This window comes from Anomaloglossus baeobatrachus, chromosome 3 (genome assembly GCF_048569485.1).
Source record: "Anomaloglossus baeobatrachus isolate aAnoBae1 chromosome 3, aAnoBae1.hap1, whole genome shotgun sequence".
Lineage (NCBI taxonomy): Eukaryota > Metazoa > Chordata > Amphibia > Anura > Aromobatidae > Anomaloglossus > Anomaloglossus baeobatrachus.
In genome coordinates this window covers 460199688-460219724 of record NC_134355.1, presented here as the reverse complement: position 1 = coordinate 460219724, position 20037 = coordinate 460199688, and the positions used below count along the sequence as shown (strand labels likewise).

The 20037-nt window shown below is 45.2% G+C and overlaps 1 protein-coding gene across 1 annotated transcript in view; it reads left to right on the top strand.

Annotated features, from left to right (window-relative positions):
- Nucleotides 1-19445, top strand: part of LOC142295422 (uncharacterized) — a 51351-nt gene extending 31906 nt beyond the window's left edge. Inside the window, exon 2 of the mRNA XM_075338524.1 lies at nt 14576-19445. Within this exon, the coding sequence (XP_075194639.1) occupies nt 14584-16356 (1773 nt within the window). The 5' untranslated portion in view covers nt 14576-14583 and the 3' untranslated portion in view covers nt 16357-19445. The remainder of the gene's footprint in view (nt 1-14575) is intronic.
- Nucleotides 19446-20037: the final 592 nt, after the last annotated feature.

Genomic DNA, 20037 nt, shown 5'->3' with positions numbered 1-20037 from the left:
GCCGTCCGTGCGGCGTCACAGCGACGTCACTGAAACGTCACTGAACCGCCGCCCAATAGCAGCGGAGGGGCGGAGATGAGCGGGACGTAACATCCCGCCCACCTCCTTCCTTCCGCATAGCGGCCGGGAGGCAGGTAAGGGGAGCTTCCTCGTTCCTGCGGCGTCACACGCAGCGATGTGTGCTGCCGCAGGAACGAGGAACAACCTCGTTACTGCTGCAGTAACGAGATTTGAGAATGGACCCCCGTGTCGCCGATTAGCGATTTTGCACGTTTTTGCAACGATGCAAAATCGCTTATCGATGTCACACGCAACGGCATCGCTAATGCGGCCGGATGTGCGTCACGAATTCCGTGACCCCAACGACTCCGCATTAGTGATGTCGTAGCGTGTAAAGCCCGCTTTAGGGAATTTACATTGTGAGCCCCGATGGGGACAGTGATGATGATGTCTGTAAAGTGCTGTGGAATTTGATGGCGTATATAATAGCGCGTATAAATAAATCAATACACAGTGTACTGAGGTCAGAACATTGTGTACTTTCAGCCGCAGTATAATATGATAACAGCTAATCAGTGGGGGTGTTGGATGTAAGACCCCCACTGATCTTGATGATGTACTGTACCTTAAATATATCTGATAGTACAAATATTTTAGCTATAGTTTTGATATGTCCATTTTGGTAAAAAAATTGTATTACCAGGAAAATACCAATTGTGGAGCAACATTTATTATAACTCATGCATAGTGCATATTGTCTGCCTGAAAATATATGAAGAAACTGACAATTGGGCATCACTATTTCTATTGTATACAAAAAAATGGTAACACCCAGGTGAACATTTATTTATGCATTTCCAGGAGGAATAAAAGAGGAATTTCAGAGTACACAATTTGTAAGAAAACAAGAGGCAGAGGTTTAATGGCAAATAATTATTTATTAAAACAGATTGTTGACAAGTTCCTGTATTTAAACATAACCACACATCACATACAGCGGGATTGTGGTGCAGCTCAGCACATTGCACAGCACAGCTTTTCACTTAGGCCGGCTTTGCACACTACGACATCGCAGCTGCGATGTCGGTGGGGTCAAATCGAAAGTGACGCACATCTGGCGTCACTTGCGATGTCGTAGTGTGTAAAACCTTTTTGATACGATGAACGAGCGCAAAAGCGTCGTTATCGTATCATCGGTGTAGTCTCCGACATTTCCATAATGCCGGTGCAGCGACAGGTACGATGTTGTCCCTCGTTCCTGCGGCAGCACACATCGCTGTGTGTAAAGCCGCAGGAGCGAGGAACATCACCTTACCTGCGTCCCGGCTGCTATGAGAAGGAAGGAGGTGGTCGGGATGTTTACATCATGCTCATCTCCGCCCCTCCGTTGCTATTGGCCGCCTGCCGTGTGACGTCGCTGTGATGCCGCACGGCCCGCCCCCTTAGGAAGGAGGCGGGTCACTGGCCAGAGCGACGTCGCAGGACAAGTGAGTGCATGTGAAGCTGCCGTAGCGATAATGTTCGCTACGGCAGCTATCACAAAATATCGCACGTACGACGGGGGCGGGGACTATCGCACTCGACATCGCAGCATCGGCATGCGATGTCGTAATGTGCAAAGCCGGCCTTAGTGTAGCAGTTGAATGCTTGATGAGCCTAATGTGATCCATAGTGGCTCACAAGTGAAATGTGTATATATATATATATATATATATATATACAGTTAGGTCCAGAAATATTTGGACAGTGACACAATTTTCGCGAGTTGGGCTCTGCATGCCACCACATTGGATTTGAAATGAAACCTCTACAACAGAATTCAAGTGCAGATTGTAACGTTTAATTTGAAGGTTTGAACAAAAATATCTGATAGAAATTGTAGGAATTGTACACATTTCTTTACAAACACTCCACATTTTAGGAGGTCAAAAGTAATTGGACAAATAAACCAAACCCAAACAAAATATTTTTATTTTCAATATTTTGTTGCGAATCCTTTGGAGGCAATCACTGCCTTAAGTCTGGAACCCATGGACATCACCAAACGCTGGGTTTCCTCCTTCTTAATGCTTTGCCAGGCCTTTACAGCCGCAGCCTTCAGGTCTTGCTTGTTTGTGGGTCTTTCCGTCTTAAGTCTGGATTTGAGCAAGTGAAATGCATGCTCAATTGGGTTAAGATCTGGTGATTGACTTGGCCATTGCAGAATGTTCCACTTTTTTGCACTCATGAACTCCTGGGTAGCTTTGGCTGTATGCTTGGGGTCATTGTCCATCTGTACTATGAAGCGCCGTCCGATCAACTTTGCGGCATTTGGCTGAATCTGGGCTGAAAGTATATCCCGGTACACTTCAGAATTCATCCGGCTACTCTTGTCTGCTGTTATGTCATCAATAAACACAAGTGACCCAGTGCCATTGAAAGCCATGCATGCCCATGCCATCACGTTGCCTCCACCATGTTTTACAGAGGATGTGGTGTGCCTTGGATCATGTGCCGTTCCCTTTCTTCTCCAAACTTTTTTCTTCCCATCATTCTGGTACAGGTTGATCTTTGTCTCATCTGTCCATAGAATACTTTTCCAGAACTGAGCTGGCTTCATGAGGTGTTTTTCAGCAAATTTAACTCTGGCCTGTCTATTTTTGGAATTGATGAATGGTTTGCATCTAGATGTGAACCCTTTGTATTTACTTTCATGGAGTCTTCTCTTTACTGTTGACTTAGAGACAGATACACCTACTTCACTGAGAGTGTTCTGGACTTCAGTTGATGTTGTGAACGGGTTCTTCTTCACCAAAGAAAGTATGCGGCGATCATCCACCACTGTTGTCATCCGTGGACGCCCAGGCCTTTTTGAGTTCCCAAGCTCACCAGTCAATTCCTTTTTTCTCAGAATGTACCCGACTGTTGATTTTGCTACTCCAAGCATGTCTGCTATCTCTCTGATGGATTTTTTCTTTTTTTTTCAGCCTCAGGATGTTCTGCTTCACCTCAATTGAGAGTTCCTTAGACCGCATGTTGTCTGGTCACAGCAACAACTTCCAAATGCAAAACCACACACCCGTAATCAACCCCAGACTTTTTAACTACTTCATTGATTACAGGTTAACGAGGGAGACGCCTTCAGAGTTAATTGCAGCCCTTAGAGTCCCTTGTCCAATTACTTTTGGTCCCTTGAAACTATGCATTCCAGAGCTATGATTCCTAAACCCTTTCTCCGATTTGGATGTGAAAACTCTCATATTGCAGCTGGGAGTGTGCACTTTCAGCCCATATTATATATATAATTGTATTTCTGAACATGTTTTTGTAAACAGCTAAAATAACAAAACTTGTGTCACTGTCCAAATATTTCTGGCCCTGACTGTATATATATATATATATATATATATATATATATATATACATGTGTATTTAGATGTATATATGTATACACACATTTCTTTTGCGGTGGATTATTTCAGCTTTATATAAGCAATGATTAGTATATGGTAAATGACATACTTGATATGAATCCATGTCCCTATTAAATCGCTGAGAACATAATGTTCCAAAGAATTTGGAGGTAAAGTTTCCAGTCCTCTTCAAAACCCTATTCTGAAATGGGTTGAATACGGTCACTGGATTACAGTCCTAATCTTGGCAGCTAAAACATGCAGAGTCTAACCACTGAAATGGGTAATGCGGATACACTGAATGGAAATGTTCCCCTGTAGTAGAAACACTTTCAGGTTTTTATTTGGATTAGAGACATGGCTGTTTTAACCTGTTCTGTTAACAATGTAGTGAAGAGGTGTTTATCTTCCAGTTTGCAGTAACAGAGAATCAAGCCATCGAAGACACAAATAAAACCAGCGACACTTTCCAGATACAGAGCATTTTAGGGAACGAAAGATCCATCTGCCAGAAACAGTTATTCCTTTGAAGATGAATTATAAACTGGGTCTCCCTCTCAAAGAAACTTTGTAATATATCTTATCAGAGAAATCTGCTTCCTTCCCAATGTATGAGGCACTTCTTCCTCTCCCCATCTCCAGAACCCACAATGCATTCTGAAAAAAACTGCTCAAATCTAACTTGCTCACATGAGACGGACGGTCAGCAAAATTTGGTTTCAGGTGACACAGGCCATTATACTTTTTGGAGGAGGAGAGCAAAGAATGACAAGTACAGTGAGAAAACAGACACAGGGCAACACAGAAAGATACTGCAGAATTTTCTAACAAGTCTTTTACCTCTCCCCCAAAGCTGGATTCACATTCACACGTCTTAAGCCCACTTTACACGCTGCAATGTATCTTACAATGTGTCGGCGGGGTCACGTCGTAAGTGACGCACATCCGGCATCGTAAGGTACATTGCAGTGTGTAACAGCTAAGTGCGATTGAACGGTAAAACGTTCATCACATGCACATCATTCATTTCTCATGAATTGAACGTCAGATTGTTCATTGTACCCGGGGTAGCGCACATCGCAGTGTGTGACACCCCGGGAACGATGAACAGATCTTACCTGCGTCCTGCGGCTCCCGGCCGGTAATGCGGAAGGAAGGAGGTGGGCGGAATGTGTACATCCCGCTCAGCTCCGCCCCTCCGCTTCTATTGGCCGGCTGCAGCGTGACGTCGCTGTGACGCCGATCGTCCCTCCCACTCCAGGAAGTGGACGTTAGCCACCCACATCGAGGTCGTATGGACAGGTAAATACCTGCAAGTTCCTCGTATGTGCGGCACATTCAACAAATTGAACGTGCTGCACATACGATGGGGGCGGTCACGATCGCACACGATATCATATGCTGGAAAGTAAGGTGTAAAGCAGGCTTAAGGCGGGCTTTGCACGTTGCAACATCGCAAGCCGATGCTGCGATGTTGCACGTGATAGTCCCTGCCCCCGTCACAGGTACGATATCTTGTGATAGCTGGCATAGCGAAAATTATCGCTACGCCCGCTTCACATGCACTCACCTGCCCTGCGACCGTCGCTCTGGCCGGCGACCTGCCTCCTTCCTAAGGGGTCGGGTCGTGGGGCGTCATAGCGACGTCACACGGCAGGCGGCCAATAGCGGCGGAGGGGCGGAGATGAGCAGGATGTAAACATCCCGCCCACCTCCTTCCTTCCGTAGAGCCGCCGGCGGCAGGTAAGGTGAAGTTCCTCGCTCCTGCGGCGTAACACACAGCGATGTGCGCTGCCGCAGGAACGAGGAACAGCATTGTACCTGTCGCGGCAGCATAATTATGGAAAAGTTGGAGCCTGCAACGATGATACGATAAAGACGCTTTTGCGCTCGTTAATCGTATCATCTAGAATTTACACACAACGATGTCGAAAGTGACGCTGGATGTGCGTCACTTTCGATTTGACCCCACCTACATCGCACGTGGAATGTTGCAACGTGCAAAGTCACCCTTAGTGCTACTGTACAATTTCTTGCAAGCCACTACTGTTTTTGTCTGTGTGATAATTAAGGAATGAAGAGCAAGAGTCTATCTTTGTGTGTATTCTGGGTATGGCAGACATCATAGCAGCCAGCTCAGAGTCAATTACAAATTAGAGATAGAATCTTCAGAGGTGAAAACTGGTGAAAATGCAGGAGTCTTATAATGACCTGAAATAGTGATTTTTTTTTTCCCCCTCATGTACGCACATGTACATGAGAAATTTTACTTGAAAGTACCTTACCCTTTACAGTTTCTCATATCTCTGTTGGGTGGTTAGGAATGCACGTAATGTGACATATTTGAAAAGGCGGCTCAGGTTACAAAGGGATCGTTTTTCAGGGGTTGTCCCCAGAGTGGTGAAAAAAAAAGAAGCAAAAGTTACCTACTGGCCCGATGCTTCTCCTCCAGAATCTGGCATTAACATCCATTGGGGTAGGGAGTTTACGTGACCGTTGCAGCCTTCCCATTCCATCTGAGCGTAAAAAAAAAAAATGTTGGAGCATCTTTACTTAGAACTCTTATTCCTCCAGTATAAGTAAATTGTGACTCCCTTTTTTCATTGGGGTGTTTACCATAGAGAAGACATATTTCATTGTGGTCAATTACTTGCTTAAGATGTGACCGAAATGAGTGCAGTGAATAAATGGAATAGTTACACGGTTTTAGTAAATGTAAGCCCATATAAATTCACTTGAAAAAATCCTTGATCCATATTCTATTCTTGGGTCAGATCACCATTTTCCTCTTGTGAAGTGTATCATTATGGTATGTGTTGGCCATACACATTAGATAGTAGTCGGCTGAACTAGTGTTCATTTGGTAGACTCCCAGGCACATTAGGTATTAGGACGACTCCACATAAATTAGTGTCTTCGGCTGACTTTTATCTGATATCTATGGGGTCTATAGTGTAGATTCACACCATGTCCTCGTCCACGTTTAGCGTCATTTGATGACTTCCATCTGACTCTCTTTTTTTGTATAAACTTTAGACCCAAATTTAACTTATTTCCAGAAAGGATGTCAAACAGAGAACAGCAATTCATTTTTTGGACTCTGTTTGCTTTATTGAAGTCAATGGTGTTGGGAATGTCTGAAAACTGTTTTTCAACTATCCAGATGGAAGCCTCCTATGGAGTGCTGAGCATGGACCAAATCGTAATGTGAACCCAGGGTGACAAAATAGAAAAAAAATAGAGTCTGAAAGAACAATAATTACAATGTAAAGTTGTACCAGCAGGTTGATTAAAATGGTGCTATCACGTGTGACAGTGACCTCCGTCCACTTTTCCAGCTTTGACTTGAGTTTATAGAATCCAGCATCTTCTTGGCTCGAGAAACACTTCATTTTCTTGACTGCTTAATACTAGCCTAAATGAGTTATTATTATTATATTGCTGTCCATAGTTGATAATATACAACACATCATAAGTAATATCTCCATTAAATATGTATATCATAGGATTGTAGAGTCCTTGTGTGAACCTGTGGTCAGTATTGGATCGAGATCTGAAGTAATACCAAAACAATGTAAAACAAGAGTCTTCCATCAATGATGTATGCATGGAGCAGCACATTAAGCACAACTAATCCTTATCACGTGCTACACGCTGGCTGATTCCTGCTCTATTTATATCTTGAAAGAATAAAGATGTCTGTATTAAACGCAGCTGGAAGTTGAAGTCCGAGACACATGTGGCCTGCATTAGTCTTGTTTTTATTTCCTATCCCTTCCCCGAGCTTGTCTGACATGACAGAGACAACATAACTTAGTTTCCTGGAGATAGAGAATGTTTTGAACCCACAGATAAGGCAAATACTGGCTGCAATTTGTATGAGATTGATACCATATTATATTATTTGTGAATTATTTTCTAAAACTCAAAAAAGATTGGAGCAGAGAGTGTGCGCCTCGACTTTTGGAGACTTTGCATTTATTTATTATGTGTTTAGAACAATGTTTGCCGCACACCTAGCAAAGGGATATTGCTTAATGAAGTGGATGTGGTGGGGTTAGATGGAGGGCATGGCCTACCATGCTCCAGTCTGTGCTAAAATATGGGACACAAAATAGGTCTGGAAGTGGGCCAACAAAGAGATAGTGTAAAATTAGACAAAAGTGTCTAAACATCCAGCATATTTATCAATCAGCATGAGCCAGTATGATAAATTTGGTGAATTTACAGACTATTTTTTTGCCGGTTTCACACATCTGTGAAATGGATCTCTACATGTCCCAGCCTAAACTCCCATCACCCCATATGGCAAATAAAAAATATATAGATTTTCCAGATAAAAATGGCACATTTAGCTATAGTAACCAAATCGATCACATAAGTTTGATTGTAATTGATTGTTATAAGCAGATAATTCACATATGCCATGGAGTTGACCTCTGTTAACCCTGCTATTGGATTTTTTTTATTTTTTTTACAGGGGAAGCTTCTCCTGCTTTCTGTTGCATGTATCTGTATTTCACCCATTTACTTTCTTCTTTTATCAGCCTTCAGCTCAATCTCGAGCCATGATGGATGAACACTATGTAGAAAGTAGAAAGATCGATCTTGCACAAGCCTAGATAGGTCTACCAGGGTCTTCTCCGCCGTTATTTTGATAGTATCAAGCCATCGGGTTACTGGTCTTCCTCTTCGCCTTATTCCTTCTATTTTTCTGACCATGATGTTCGTCTCCAGTGAATGCTCTCTTAGTATGATGTTTCCAAAGTTTACAACTGTGTAATATTCAGAACAGGGGTTTCTTGATGCAGAGATTCTATGATAGTTCTGACCAAGGAGACCTTCCACTATGATGTCCACATGAAGGGGTTTGTCCAGGATTAGAAAATTATTGCTGATTTCTTGCAGAAACAGGACAACACCTGCCCATAGTTTGTGTTAGGTATTATAGCTCAGCATCAGTGACGTACATTGGGCTGACCTGCAATACCATTCACAGCCTGTAGATACGTGTGTTGCTGTTTTGGAAAAATATTTTTTACACCCCTTCCCCCTTGAATATTAATATATAACAATGTTTTCCTCTCATGGGATGTCTTTGGGGTTCAAAAAGGTTGTATAATAAGAAAGAGTCTTTTTTCAGGCTACAGTGCCACTTTTACTCATGAGTTTATTGTATAATCAAATGAAGGGATATGAATCCTGATGCTAGATACAGGCTATAATCAAAAGTTGTGCTGTTTTGGGGATAAAAATCTGAATAAATAGGGTATATGAAAAGTAGTTGACTGCCATTTTAGTGTTTTATTCTGTAGCTCAGAATATTATTGCAACAAGGGAATATATATATATATATATATATATATATATATATATATACATATACATACAGTATATATGTGGCGCCCCTGACCTGGTCAGGCACCACTGAGTACTGCACCCATGCTGGGGACAGTACAACACAGGTAATCCAGAAGGCTGACAGGGGTGTGGAACACAGGCGCATAGTGATCAGGTCTCACACATGTACCCATGAGAGGACCCCTGGGGATCCCAGGAGGGGGCAAGCCTTCACCTTCACTGGAATAGTGGAGGGGGTAGAGCCTCCATCTCCTCTCAAGGGGTGTGGTGGAGAGTCTGGTTGCTAGGTGGCGTAGGCAAGAACAGGAGAGGAGGAGCAGTGAGTCAGTTAGAGAGAGAACTCCAGAGGGCTCAGTGAGGAGCAGACCTGTGGGGCTGATGCTGTCTAACAGCGCCCGCGCAGTGACTACAGACGGGGGAGAACGGTCAACTAGAAGTGCTGCCTGAAAGCCAGCTTCAGCTAGAGAGTGCACGGAGTGGGAAGTAAGGAGACTTCTAGAGAGCACCAGGCCCAACCGGGCGGCAGATCCCGAAGCGAGGATAGATTCACCTTTCCCTGCTAAACCTGCCGGTGTGGGGCTCTTACAGCCCACACCACAACAACCAAAAGCCGCAGCCACGTAACCGCAAGTAGGGCCCATAGGTCACAGGAGGCAAGAGGCTGGAGTGGCCTGGCCCGGGGAACAAGCACACGGCAAAACAAGAAGGGGAGAGAGGCTTGGAGCATCTTCCCTGGGTGACCCCCATAGGGACTCAAAGTCGGGGTCACCCCAAACCACCAAGGGCTAAGGAAGGCGAGTTTGTAGTCACCCTCATACAGTCAGCCGGAAGGATACCTGGTTCCCACCTGGTTCATCCCAGCTACGCCCGGGTTACTCACCCTGCCACCTGAAGTGAGTAAAAACCCTGAAAGACACTCTGCCTGTGTGTGGTCATTCTGCGACTTGTGGTACTACAGCTTTACAAAGGGCCCTGGGGCTTGCCTCACTCTCAGGAGGCTACTACACCCGACTGCACCCACCATCAGCCCCAGGTGCCTCCTAATCTGCAGTGGCGGTCCCCTCTGACCGCAAATCTGAGAGTGGCGTCACGATCAAAACTGAAGATTCCCTACCTGTGACCAGCACCAGCTACGTGGAGTCCCTGAAGGTATGCACTGATACAGCACCGGCGGGGCTTCACATCTGGCGTCACGAACAGGATAAGGACTAGACCTGTCCAGACAGGTGACCATGTGCCTAGGCGGTCCGCTTGAAAAATTGGAAGCGCCGCCATATTGCCACCATGAAAAGCGCGCTGAAAAACAACAGCAGCCCGCGCTGGAAGAAGTTACCGCCCACGAAGAGGTGTGGCTACCCAGAGATCCCCTGCAGAGTTCTGACCTTGCCAGCTATGAGAGTGGAAGCGTCGAGAGACGTCGGGACAGAAAGGGAGCCAGAAGCCTGCTGCTGGGAGAGGAGCTACTGAAAGAGGCAGAGCAGAAACTGGACAGCTTGTTACAGGAGGCAGCGAAGAGTCCACTGCTGGGAGACCGTGCAGAAGACGGCGCAGAAGAAATGGCGTCTGACCGCAGGAACCCAGAACCAGGCTCCGCTGCCTGGTGGTACCGAGAGCTGGCCCAGTTTTGCAACCGGCTGGAGACCCGGGTCGTGGAGCAGATTCGGGAGGAACGGATGGAACTGCAGGAGCTGACCGCGGCGGTTCGGGCCTATGAAGGGAGAGCTGCATGCCGGGTGTCAGGCGGGACGGCGACGACGCAGACCCCAGTGCTACCAACAACGGGTGAGTCGAATGATGCCCCGGCCCGCGCAAGTGCCCCGACCCCTGCTGCCACGTCCGCGGTCCCTGAAGAGGCGTCCGGTGCGGCGACGCTGAAGCAGGCCGCAGCCACGCCAGGGGCGGCCCTCCAAGCCCCAGCGGCTGCAGCGATGCCCTGCTCGGCCCACCGAGACCCAGTCCCTGCAGCGATGCCCTGCCCGGCCCGCCAGGACCAGGCCGCCGCCATCCTGGGCGCGGCCCGCCAAGACCAGGCCGCCGCCATACAGGGCGCGGCCCGCCAAGCCCAGACTGCTGCAGCGACGTCCAGCCCAGCCTGCACAGAGCCCCCTGCAACAGCGACACTGATCCAGGCCGCCATGCCGGGCGCGGCCCGCCAAGACCAGGCCGCCGCCATGCCAGGCGTGGCCCGCCAAGACCAGGCCGCCGCCATGCCAGGCGCGGCCCGCCAAGACCAGGCCGCCGCCATGCCAGGCGCGGCCCGCCAAGACCAGGCCGCCGCCATGCCAGGCGCGGCCCGCCAAGACCAGGCCGCCGCCATACAGGGCGCGGCCCGCCAAGACCAGGCCGCCGCCATGCCAGGCGCGGTCCGCCAAAAGACTACCTCAGCATTTACCCCGGCCTGTAAGGCCAGAGCAGACACCGCTCCCCGGTCCACAGAGGTTCCTGATAGGCAGCCCACGGTGGGTGAAGACCCTGCATATTGGCAGATGAAGGCTGACCTGGAGGCCAAATTTCCACAATGGCTGGTGAGCCAGTACATACCCCCTCCGCATACCCCAAAGAGTCTCCTGCTAACTCCTGCAGCAGCTACACCAAGGAGTCCCTCACCTGGGCCGGCCGAAGAGCATCCATCCCCAGCACTGCCACAGCCGGAGTGCCAGAAAGAACTAAGGGGGAGAGGAGGCCAGGAAGTAGAAGGGTTGACTCCGACTCCAGTGCCACCCGCAGCAGATGTGTATTCAGAGCCGGAAATGCTGCCATACTCCCGCTGGGACGAGGAGGACCTGACCCCCTCTGCAGAAGAAGAGCTGCCTAAGAGCTTCACCTGGGAGCCCACAGGCATGGATCCAGCCCGCAAGACACGGCGCAGAAGAACACAGTTTGCTCCAGCACCACAGTCTCCTGAACAGAGAGCAGTCACCGCCAGAGACCTAAAGGAGAAGCGTATGTTGAGAGAGTCCAAAGCCCAGGCTAGAGGACCCCTGTGTTATGGCGTAGTGGAAGATTTCAACTTGAAAAGTGGTTATGGCTTCATCGTAGCACCAGGAATAAAAGAAGGGATATTTGTAAACCGCAGAGATGTGAACGCTCATCTGCCAAGAGGACACCCTTGCAGAAATCTGAAAATGGGAGATTTGGTACAGTTTACCATGCACCAAGGTGAAAGAGGATTGTATGCTCTGGGCGTAACGCTATGTCCCAACAAACCCTACAGCCATCCCATGCCACAAGAAAGACAAGAAAGACAAGAAAGACAAGAAAGACAAGAAAGACAAGAAAGACAAGATAGAGATAAAGAACCAGATGTAGAAACAGATGAAGACCAAGAACGGAAAGATAAAGATCCTACAGATGAAGAAAGAGACAAAGAGCAAGAAAGTCACAGGTGCCAGTGCCCAACGTGCCCTCGCCCTAGTGAAAAAGAGGAGTAAAGTAAAGTACAGAAAAGAAGTACAGAAGTTAAAGTTTTGAAAGTTTTGTTTGCAACGTTCACGTTTAAGCATGTGCCCACAAAAACTATTGTGAGAAATAAACTTAAGGCTATGAACTTGCTATAGCCACAAACTCTCGCAGTGTAAAAAGTTACACCAGTGGCACCACCACCAGGGCCAGCCTGTTTAGGGGCTTGGCTCGTCTGCAACCAGGGGGGCCCGTCCGTAGAAAAGGGCCTTGGCTCACCTGCGACCAGAGAGCACGCCTGTTTATGGGGCCTTGGCTCACCACCACAAAGAGGGTACCTGGTCAGCACCAACTGTGGAGGCCGCCTCTGCATCCTGCCAGAAGAGGCTGAAGGCGCGGATCCACCAGGCCAGGTATACCCTGAAACCACCAGCCCATGTAAGCCGCCTCTACATCCTGCCAGAAGTGGCTGAAGTCGCGGCCAACGGGAGAGGAAGATTGGAGGAAAGGTCTGGGGAAGTAGATGGCCCAGATCTGGTTGCCAACAGGACCGGTGACCTGCCTCCTGAGAGGGTTTTGGGTGGGTTAACGGACTTGTGGGTGGAGGGTGGTGATGTCTGATATCTGGTGCTTTTAAATGTTTTACATGTTTTAATGTTTTATGCATTTTAAAATGTTGTCTTGCAGCCCGAGGACGTGCTGGTGATAACTAAGGGGGAATGTGGCGCCCCTGACCTGGTCAGGCACCACTGAGTACTGCACCCATGCTGGGGACAGTACAACACAGGTAATCCAGAAGGCTGACAGGGGTGTGGAACACAGGCGCATAGTGATCAGGTCTCACACATGTACCCATGAGAGGACCCCTGGGGATCCCAGGAGGGGGCAAGCCTTCACCTTCACTGGAATAGTGGAGGGGGTAGAGCCTCCATCTCCTCTCAAGGGGTGTGGTGGAGAGTCTGGTTGCTAGGTGGCGTAGGCAAGAACAGGAGAGGAGGAGCAGTGAGTCAGTTAGAGAGAGAACTCCAGAGGGCTCAGTGAGGAGCAGACCTGTGGGGCTGATGCTGTCTAACAGCGCCCGCGCAGTGACTACAGACGGGGGAGAACGGTCAACTAGAAGTGCTGCCTGAAAGCCAGCTTCAGCTAGAGAGTGCACGGAGTGGGAAGTAAGGAGACTTCTAGAGAGCACCAGGCCCAACCGGGCGGCAGATCCCGAAGCGAGGATAGATTCACCTTTCCCTGCTAAACCTGCCGGTGTGGGGCTCTTACAGCCCACACCACAACAACCAAAAGCCGCAGCCACGTAACCGCAAGTAGGGCCCATAGGTCACAGGAGGCAAGAGGCTGGAGTGGCCTGGCCCGGGGAACAAGCACACGGCAAAACAAGAAGGGGAGAGAGGCTTGGAGCATCTTCCCTGGGTGACCCCCATAGGGACTCAAAGTCGGGGTCACCCCAAACCACCAAGGGCTAAGGAAGGCGAGTTTGTAGTCACCCTCATACAGTCAGCCGGAAGGATACCTGGTTCCCACCTGGTTCATCCCAGCTACGCCCGGGTTACTCACCCTGCCACCTGAAGTGAGTAAAAACCCTGAAAGACACTCTGCCTGTGTGTGGTCATTCTGCGACTTGTGGTACTACAGCTTTACAAAGGGCCCTGGGGCTTGCCTCACTCTCAGGAGGCTACTACACCCGACTGCACCCACCATCAGCCCCAGGTGCCTCCTAATCTGCAGTGGCGGTCCCCTCTGACCGCAAATCTGAGAGTGGCGTCACGATCAAAACTGAAGATTCCCTACCTGTGACCAGCACCAGCTACGTGGAGTCCCTGAAGGTATGCACTGATACAGCACCGGCGGGGCTTCACATATATATCTATATATAAAAGCCGATGTGATAACTCGTGCTTGCTCGCTAATCCTCCAGCACAGCAGAGTCCTGCATACACTGAGGAGCTGATCATGTGACCCCTGACTCCTCCCCTTCATGTGACATCATCACAGGTCCTGTAAGCACAGACACAAATCATGTTGTGTATATTGCACACTCACACATCTCAAGCTGAGCTGATTCAGCCAATGACAGACAAAGGCCGCATAATGCTAAATTGCAACTCCCAGCATTTTTCACGTCACGTTATCGTTCCACTGTCACTACTATTACAACGTCTTGCTTGGCTCCGAACCGTACACGTCACGTTTTCGCGTTAATTAGATAGGAATGGGCGTGCCGAGCGTTAGCTGGCTGGTAACTAACATTATACATTAAGCCGGTCTTAATGTATGGGGCCTAAAGTGTGTTGTGCTCATTTGTTACGTTAGTTTTAGGCAATGCTTGCATTTTTTTGAGCATCTTATCAGAACTTTTGCATATTTTGGGATAAGATCAAATAATAAATTAAGTAACACTTTCTCTTTTGTTCCAGGTGTCACAATGTGGACCTGTCATTTCATTGGGATTGTGATTTTCCTTATGGTTCATCAAGCCTACAGCCAGTGCCCTAAACAATGCAGATGCCTTCGAGCTGGTCAGGTAGACTGTTTTGGAGCAGATATTGTTGAAGTTCCACGTTCTATCTCTCCGATCACCAGAAACCTTCAAATTATAAACACAGAGGTGTCTGAACTCGAAGATGGTGTCTTGGAAAACATGACTTCTCTGTTAATTTTGAGAATTGAAAAAAGTGAACTGGCTGCAATTGCTCCTAATGCATTCAACAACCTCATTTCCCTCCGTTACTTAAGTTTGGCAAGCAATAAAATAAAAGAATTGCCTGAAAGTTTATTTAGAGACCTAGCCAAGCTGGAAACACTTCTTCTGTCTAACAATCAGATTGGTCAGATTCCTGTATTACTATTTACTCCACTAGTTAACGTGAAGGAGCTAAGCTTATTAGGAAACAGTCTCAGGTCCATACCAAGGGGAGCTTTTGATCAGATGAGTGGCCTTTTAAAGCTGAATATAGCTAAAAATAATATTACACGTCTACATTTAAGAACTTTAGATAAAGTCACAAAACTTCAAACCTTTCGAGCATATGAAAACCAGTTAAAGAACGTCCCTGAAGGTTTACTAAAAACACTTACAGATCTACAAGAAGTTGCACTGCAAAGTAATCAGATTAGTCAAATATCTGCTGACATGTTCTCCAACAACCCAAATTTATATAAAATATACTTATCAAATAACATGATCACATCGTTGCCCGAAGGATTATTTGTGAATTTACCACATCTGTCCAAACTAACTTTATTTGAAAATTCCATAAAACATATTTCCCCAGGAGTGTTTGGGCCGATGCCAAATTTAAAAGAACTCTGGTTATATGATAATCATCTTGAAGAGCTTTTGGATAATGCCTTCTCCAATCTAACACAAATACAACTGTTGATTATATCCAGAAATCAAATCCAATCTATCTCTAGGAATGCCTTTAATGGATTGGATGAACTCCAGGAACTTTCGCTACATACCAATGCACTATCTACGTTAAATGAAGGTGTCCTCCAAGGATTGTCCAAGCTGCAAAATATCTCTTTTCATAGCAACAAGATTAACCATCTCCCTGCAGGAGTCTTTAGAAATATGGACTCTTTAATGACCATACAACTGCAAAATAATTCTTTAGAGTATCTGCCAGAGGAAATTTTTGAAACTCTAGCACATGTAAATGAAGTCAGACTTTTCAATAATCCATGGAAATGCGACCTTCACATCCTTCCGTTCAAGAATTGGATTGCTAACAATTTGGTAAAACTTGTAAACCAAAGCCAACTTGTGTGTACCAACCTTCCCTTCATAGGAACGCCCATAACTGAGCTTAATGAAGACCAACTATTATCTTTGACATCTACAGTAGCACCAGAAATGGTTGAAACAACAACTATTTATGAAGAAAGTAGTTCTAATGTTCCAATCCAAATTTCTGAAGACCCCAAACCAGTTAGTAGCACAATTTCCATGACAACACAATCTGGCAACTCATTTGATGACGATGATGATTATGATATCGTGGATGCTACAGATGAAGATATAATTACTAATGGAAAAGAACACGGTGGAAGCAAGATGGTTGGAGTAGTTATTGCAATAATTGTGCTGTGTTGCATAGCAGTAGTTTGTACAATTATTGCATGTGTACTATATCACAGGAAAAAAAAGAACCATGTGGTACTCATGAGAATGAAGCAGCAGAATCAAGCTTGAAGGAATTGGTTTTTCACATTTAATCACTAGGACATATTTTAAAGAAGCACTGTTTTAAGATTGCTTCAAGATATTTGACTTCGTTGGGAGTTAATGGTTCCTTGATTATTGGATCTGAAATCAGCCAACATTTCCTATTTTTTACTTACTATGTACATATACTGTATGGTTAAAATTAATTCCATTCACTAGACTATAGAAGTTGCATAAAGCATCCAGTATATTGAACCTCAAAATTTTATGGTCCAGCTCACCATGTTGCTAATCCTCATCCCGTCATAATTAACTGTGCTGAGTACTCCGAAACGCGCTGGTTGCACAATTGATGCATTCACCGTCTGCTTTATAATGCACTGTATGTAAACTGGAACAAATAAAGAAGATTTCGTATATCAGAGCTGGACTTCTACCTTTGTTGTTTTGGATTACGCAAAAATTAATGCAACGAGAAAAGACTCAGCACATTCTTCTCACAGTTGGTGCTACCGCAGCTTTCTCTTCCTCAGTGAACATTTTATATGCTTTCATACAATGTCTTGAAGTATTTTGGGCGTGGATTTTAATATACTTAAGAATTGGGTTGATTATATTTTATTTTTATGTAAGAAAGAGTAAATTGTGAAAGAGAGATCTTGTAAATATTTTAGCATTTCTTCTGTAAATTCAATAAAATTTCTCAGAGACATAATCTACCCAAGGCCCCCTTCACACATCTGTGTCTCCGATATGTGTGACGTCCATTTTCACACGTACCAGAGATATGGACACACATAGACCCATTAAAATCAGTGTGCGTGTTTTGACATGGATCGTTTGTCCATGTGGAGCACACGCATGTCCATGTGCTCAACACAGCAAGATGTCCATTTTCTGTCACACAGACCGCAAACTGATGTGATCCATGTGATACACACCGGAGAAAACATAGTTGACATAAAACTCAAGAATTTTTATACTTACCTGTCTCCGGTGCTGCTGTCTCTGCCTCTGCTGTTACTTCCTCTGCACTCCCTGCGGACCCGGAAGTAACAGCAGTGGCGGAGACAGCAGCATCAGATCAGGGACAAGTAAGTATACCACCTCATGCTGTCCATGTGCTATCTGGATGCAACATAGATAGCACAGGGTCAACCCACATAAAAAAACACACACACACACACACGTACATACCTTCACCACGGACCGTGCAAAATTTACTGTTTTCCACGGACGTGTAAAGGAGTCCTAATACTAAAGCTGAGTTTGCATAGTGCCAACACCATTTCACTGTTTCCATCCAATGTATTACTAGCGGTTGTTAACACATTGCAACAGAATTGTTCCCACTTGTCCATCCATTGTGACAGGCACCTAAACCTTTTTTTATAAGGCTAAAAAAAATAGAGTAGAATGCAATGTATACATGTGAACTCAGCCTAAAAAGTACACAAAGCTCTGGTATACGCTATTAGCAGGACATCGTATACCTTCAACATAAGCCTAAAATAACAGTTATACGTTAATCTACATTACATATACTTGTATATACTGAACACAGAATTGGCAAGGCTGTGACTATGGCATAATGGCTTGACATGGTATAAAAGTATGAGAATTGATTGCCACTACTGTATTTTCTTAACAAATGGTACTGGTTATTTGGCATTATTACATGATGATTACTAAGGAAAGAAGCATGCATTTTAAAGTAAATCCTATATGTGGATCTACCTTAGTAAATAAATGTAAATACGTCTAGTAGTGGAGACCTTTTTAATGACTTGTTTCCTAGAATAGTACAATCCGAGAAAAATGAGGTTTTTATTTATAGAGACCTTGAGATTAGGTTTTGGTACGGTAGCCATCTTTGCAAAAGTGACAACAGGACATAAAGCCATATTTCTTGTCAGCTATACCCGGATGTAAGAAAATAATAACTACATGTAATTGTAAATTGTCCAGGATGTTGAATTTATAGCATAAGAGCAGTTATATCACCAATTAAAGAAAGTTAATTAACAATATGAGTGGGCTTCTATTGTAACATTTGCAAAATCGCTCTGTAAGCAAAACATGTATAATCACTTTTTCTCTAACTTCTGATTTGCTATTATACAGTCATTTTTTGGGGGAATGATAATGTTTTTTGAAGAGGCCCTTCCAAAAAAAAAGTATCTTTTCAGTTGGTAATAGACACAGTTGTGCTTTTAAAAGGAATCTGTCACCAGGTTTTCAGAACCCCATCTACTAGCTGCATGATATAGGGGCATAGTGCCTGATTCAGGTGACGTAGCACTAACTTAACTGATTTCTGCAGTTTTGCTAGAATCACTGTTTTACCTGTTGTAGATAATGCAGTTCTCTGACTGATGACCTCTGTATAACCCCGCCCACACCACTAATTGATTTCTGTTTACACTGTTCATAGGCAGAAAGCTGACAAGTTTTGGTGGTGAGGTTATACAGAGCTCATGAATATGGAGGACTACATTGCAGCAGCTTTACTAGTGCTCTAGGGCTAATTTCCTGTTGAGAAAACAGTGATTTCATTCAAACTACGGCAAGCAGCCTAATAAGTGACATATCACTTGACTCACGAGTTCTGCCTCAATATCATGCTGCTCTCAAATTAAGTGCCAAAAACCTAGTAACAGAGTTACTTTTACTGTTCAAAACATACTTACTTTTATGAATAGACCAGAAGTCAGCTTTCTCCATGTGTTCCCATGTGAGCCCTGATATGAGATCCACAGGATCCATAGGATTGCATAGAGAATCTGACATTTGCTCCACAGTGAATACGCTGCTCGATTTAGATAGTCAGAGTGTGGGTCCCGTGGTACAACAGATCACCGGAACAGAGCTTACGTTTCAAGAATACGTCCGGTAAGAAAATGATCAGCACAGCCATGTACCAGGTATACATTACCAGCAATGAGCCTAACTATAGTTATTTTTCTCAGAATGCCTTGTCTACTTATGTTATGTACAGTAGGTTAGTTGTTTAAAAACTCCAAAGACTAAATAACTTTTTTATATAACTTGTATTTCTTAGTTAATTACTTTAGGTTACTTTAGTTTTCCAGTACTGAATTTACTACTATACATTTGAAAGGAATGTGTCATCAGACAATGACCTATTGTTTAGATCACATTTTTCTATTAAACATATTTCTAAAAACTTTGTGTGATTTTTATTTTTTAAGTAGTTCATTTTTTATTAAAAATGGGTGAAATCCCCCTCTCTGCCCAATCCCCCTCCCTGCCCTCCCTCTGTACATGTTACATGCATTCCTTGAAAACTCTCCTATGGAAGTCAATGAGAATGATCTAGTTTTCCTTCCTATGTCCCATGTTACTGCTGTAAAATATATCTCTAAATGCGGTTAATAGCAGATCATGAAAAATGAATGTCATAACACTTTGCACCATTCTGACACCTCAACCCTCATGCCACACACCTCCTTAGCTTGATTGACAGCACTCACTCAGAGTAAATTTAATTTCCGACCCTGCACGTCTGCCCTGACACTGCAAGAGCTGAGCGTACACACACAGGGTCTCTGCCGGCGTGCGCTCATCCTCTCTGCAGTGGCCACCCGTTTTTTGGGAGACAGACTCCCTTTAATTAGGAACAAAATATATAGTTAATGCAATCAAATATTATAACCAGTTTATTGATATAACATAGTTATTGATTTA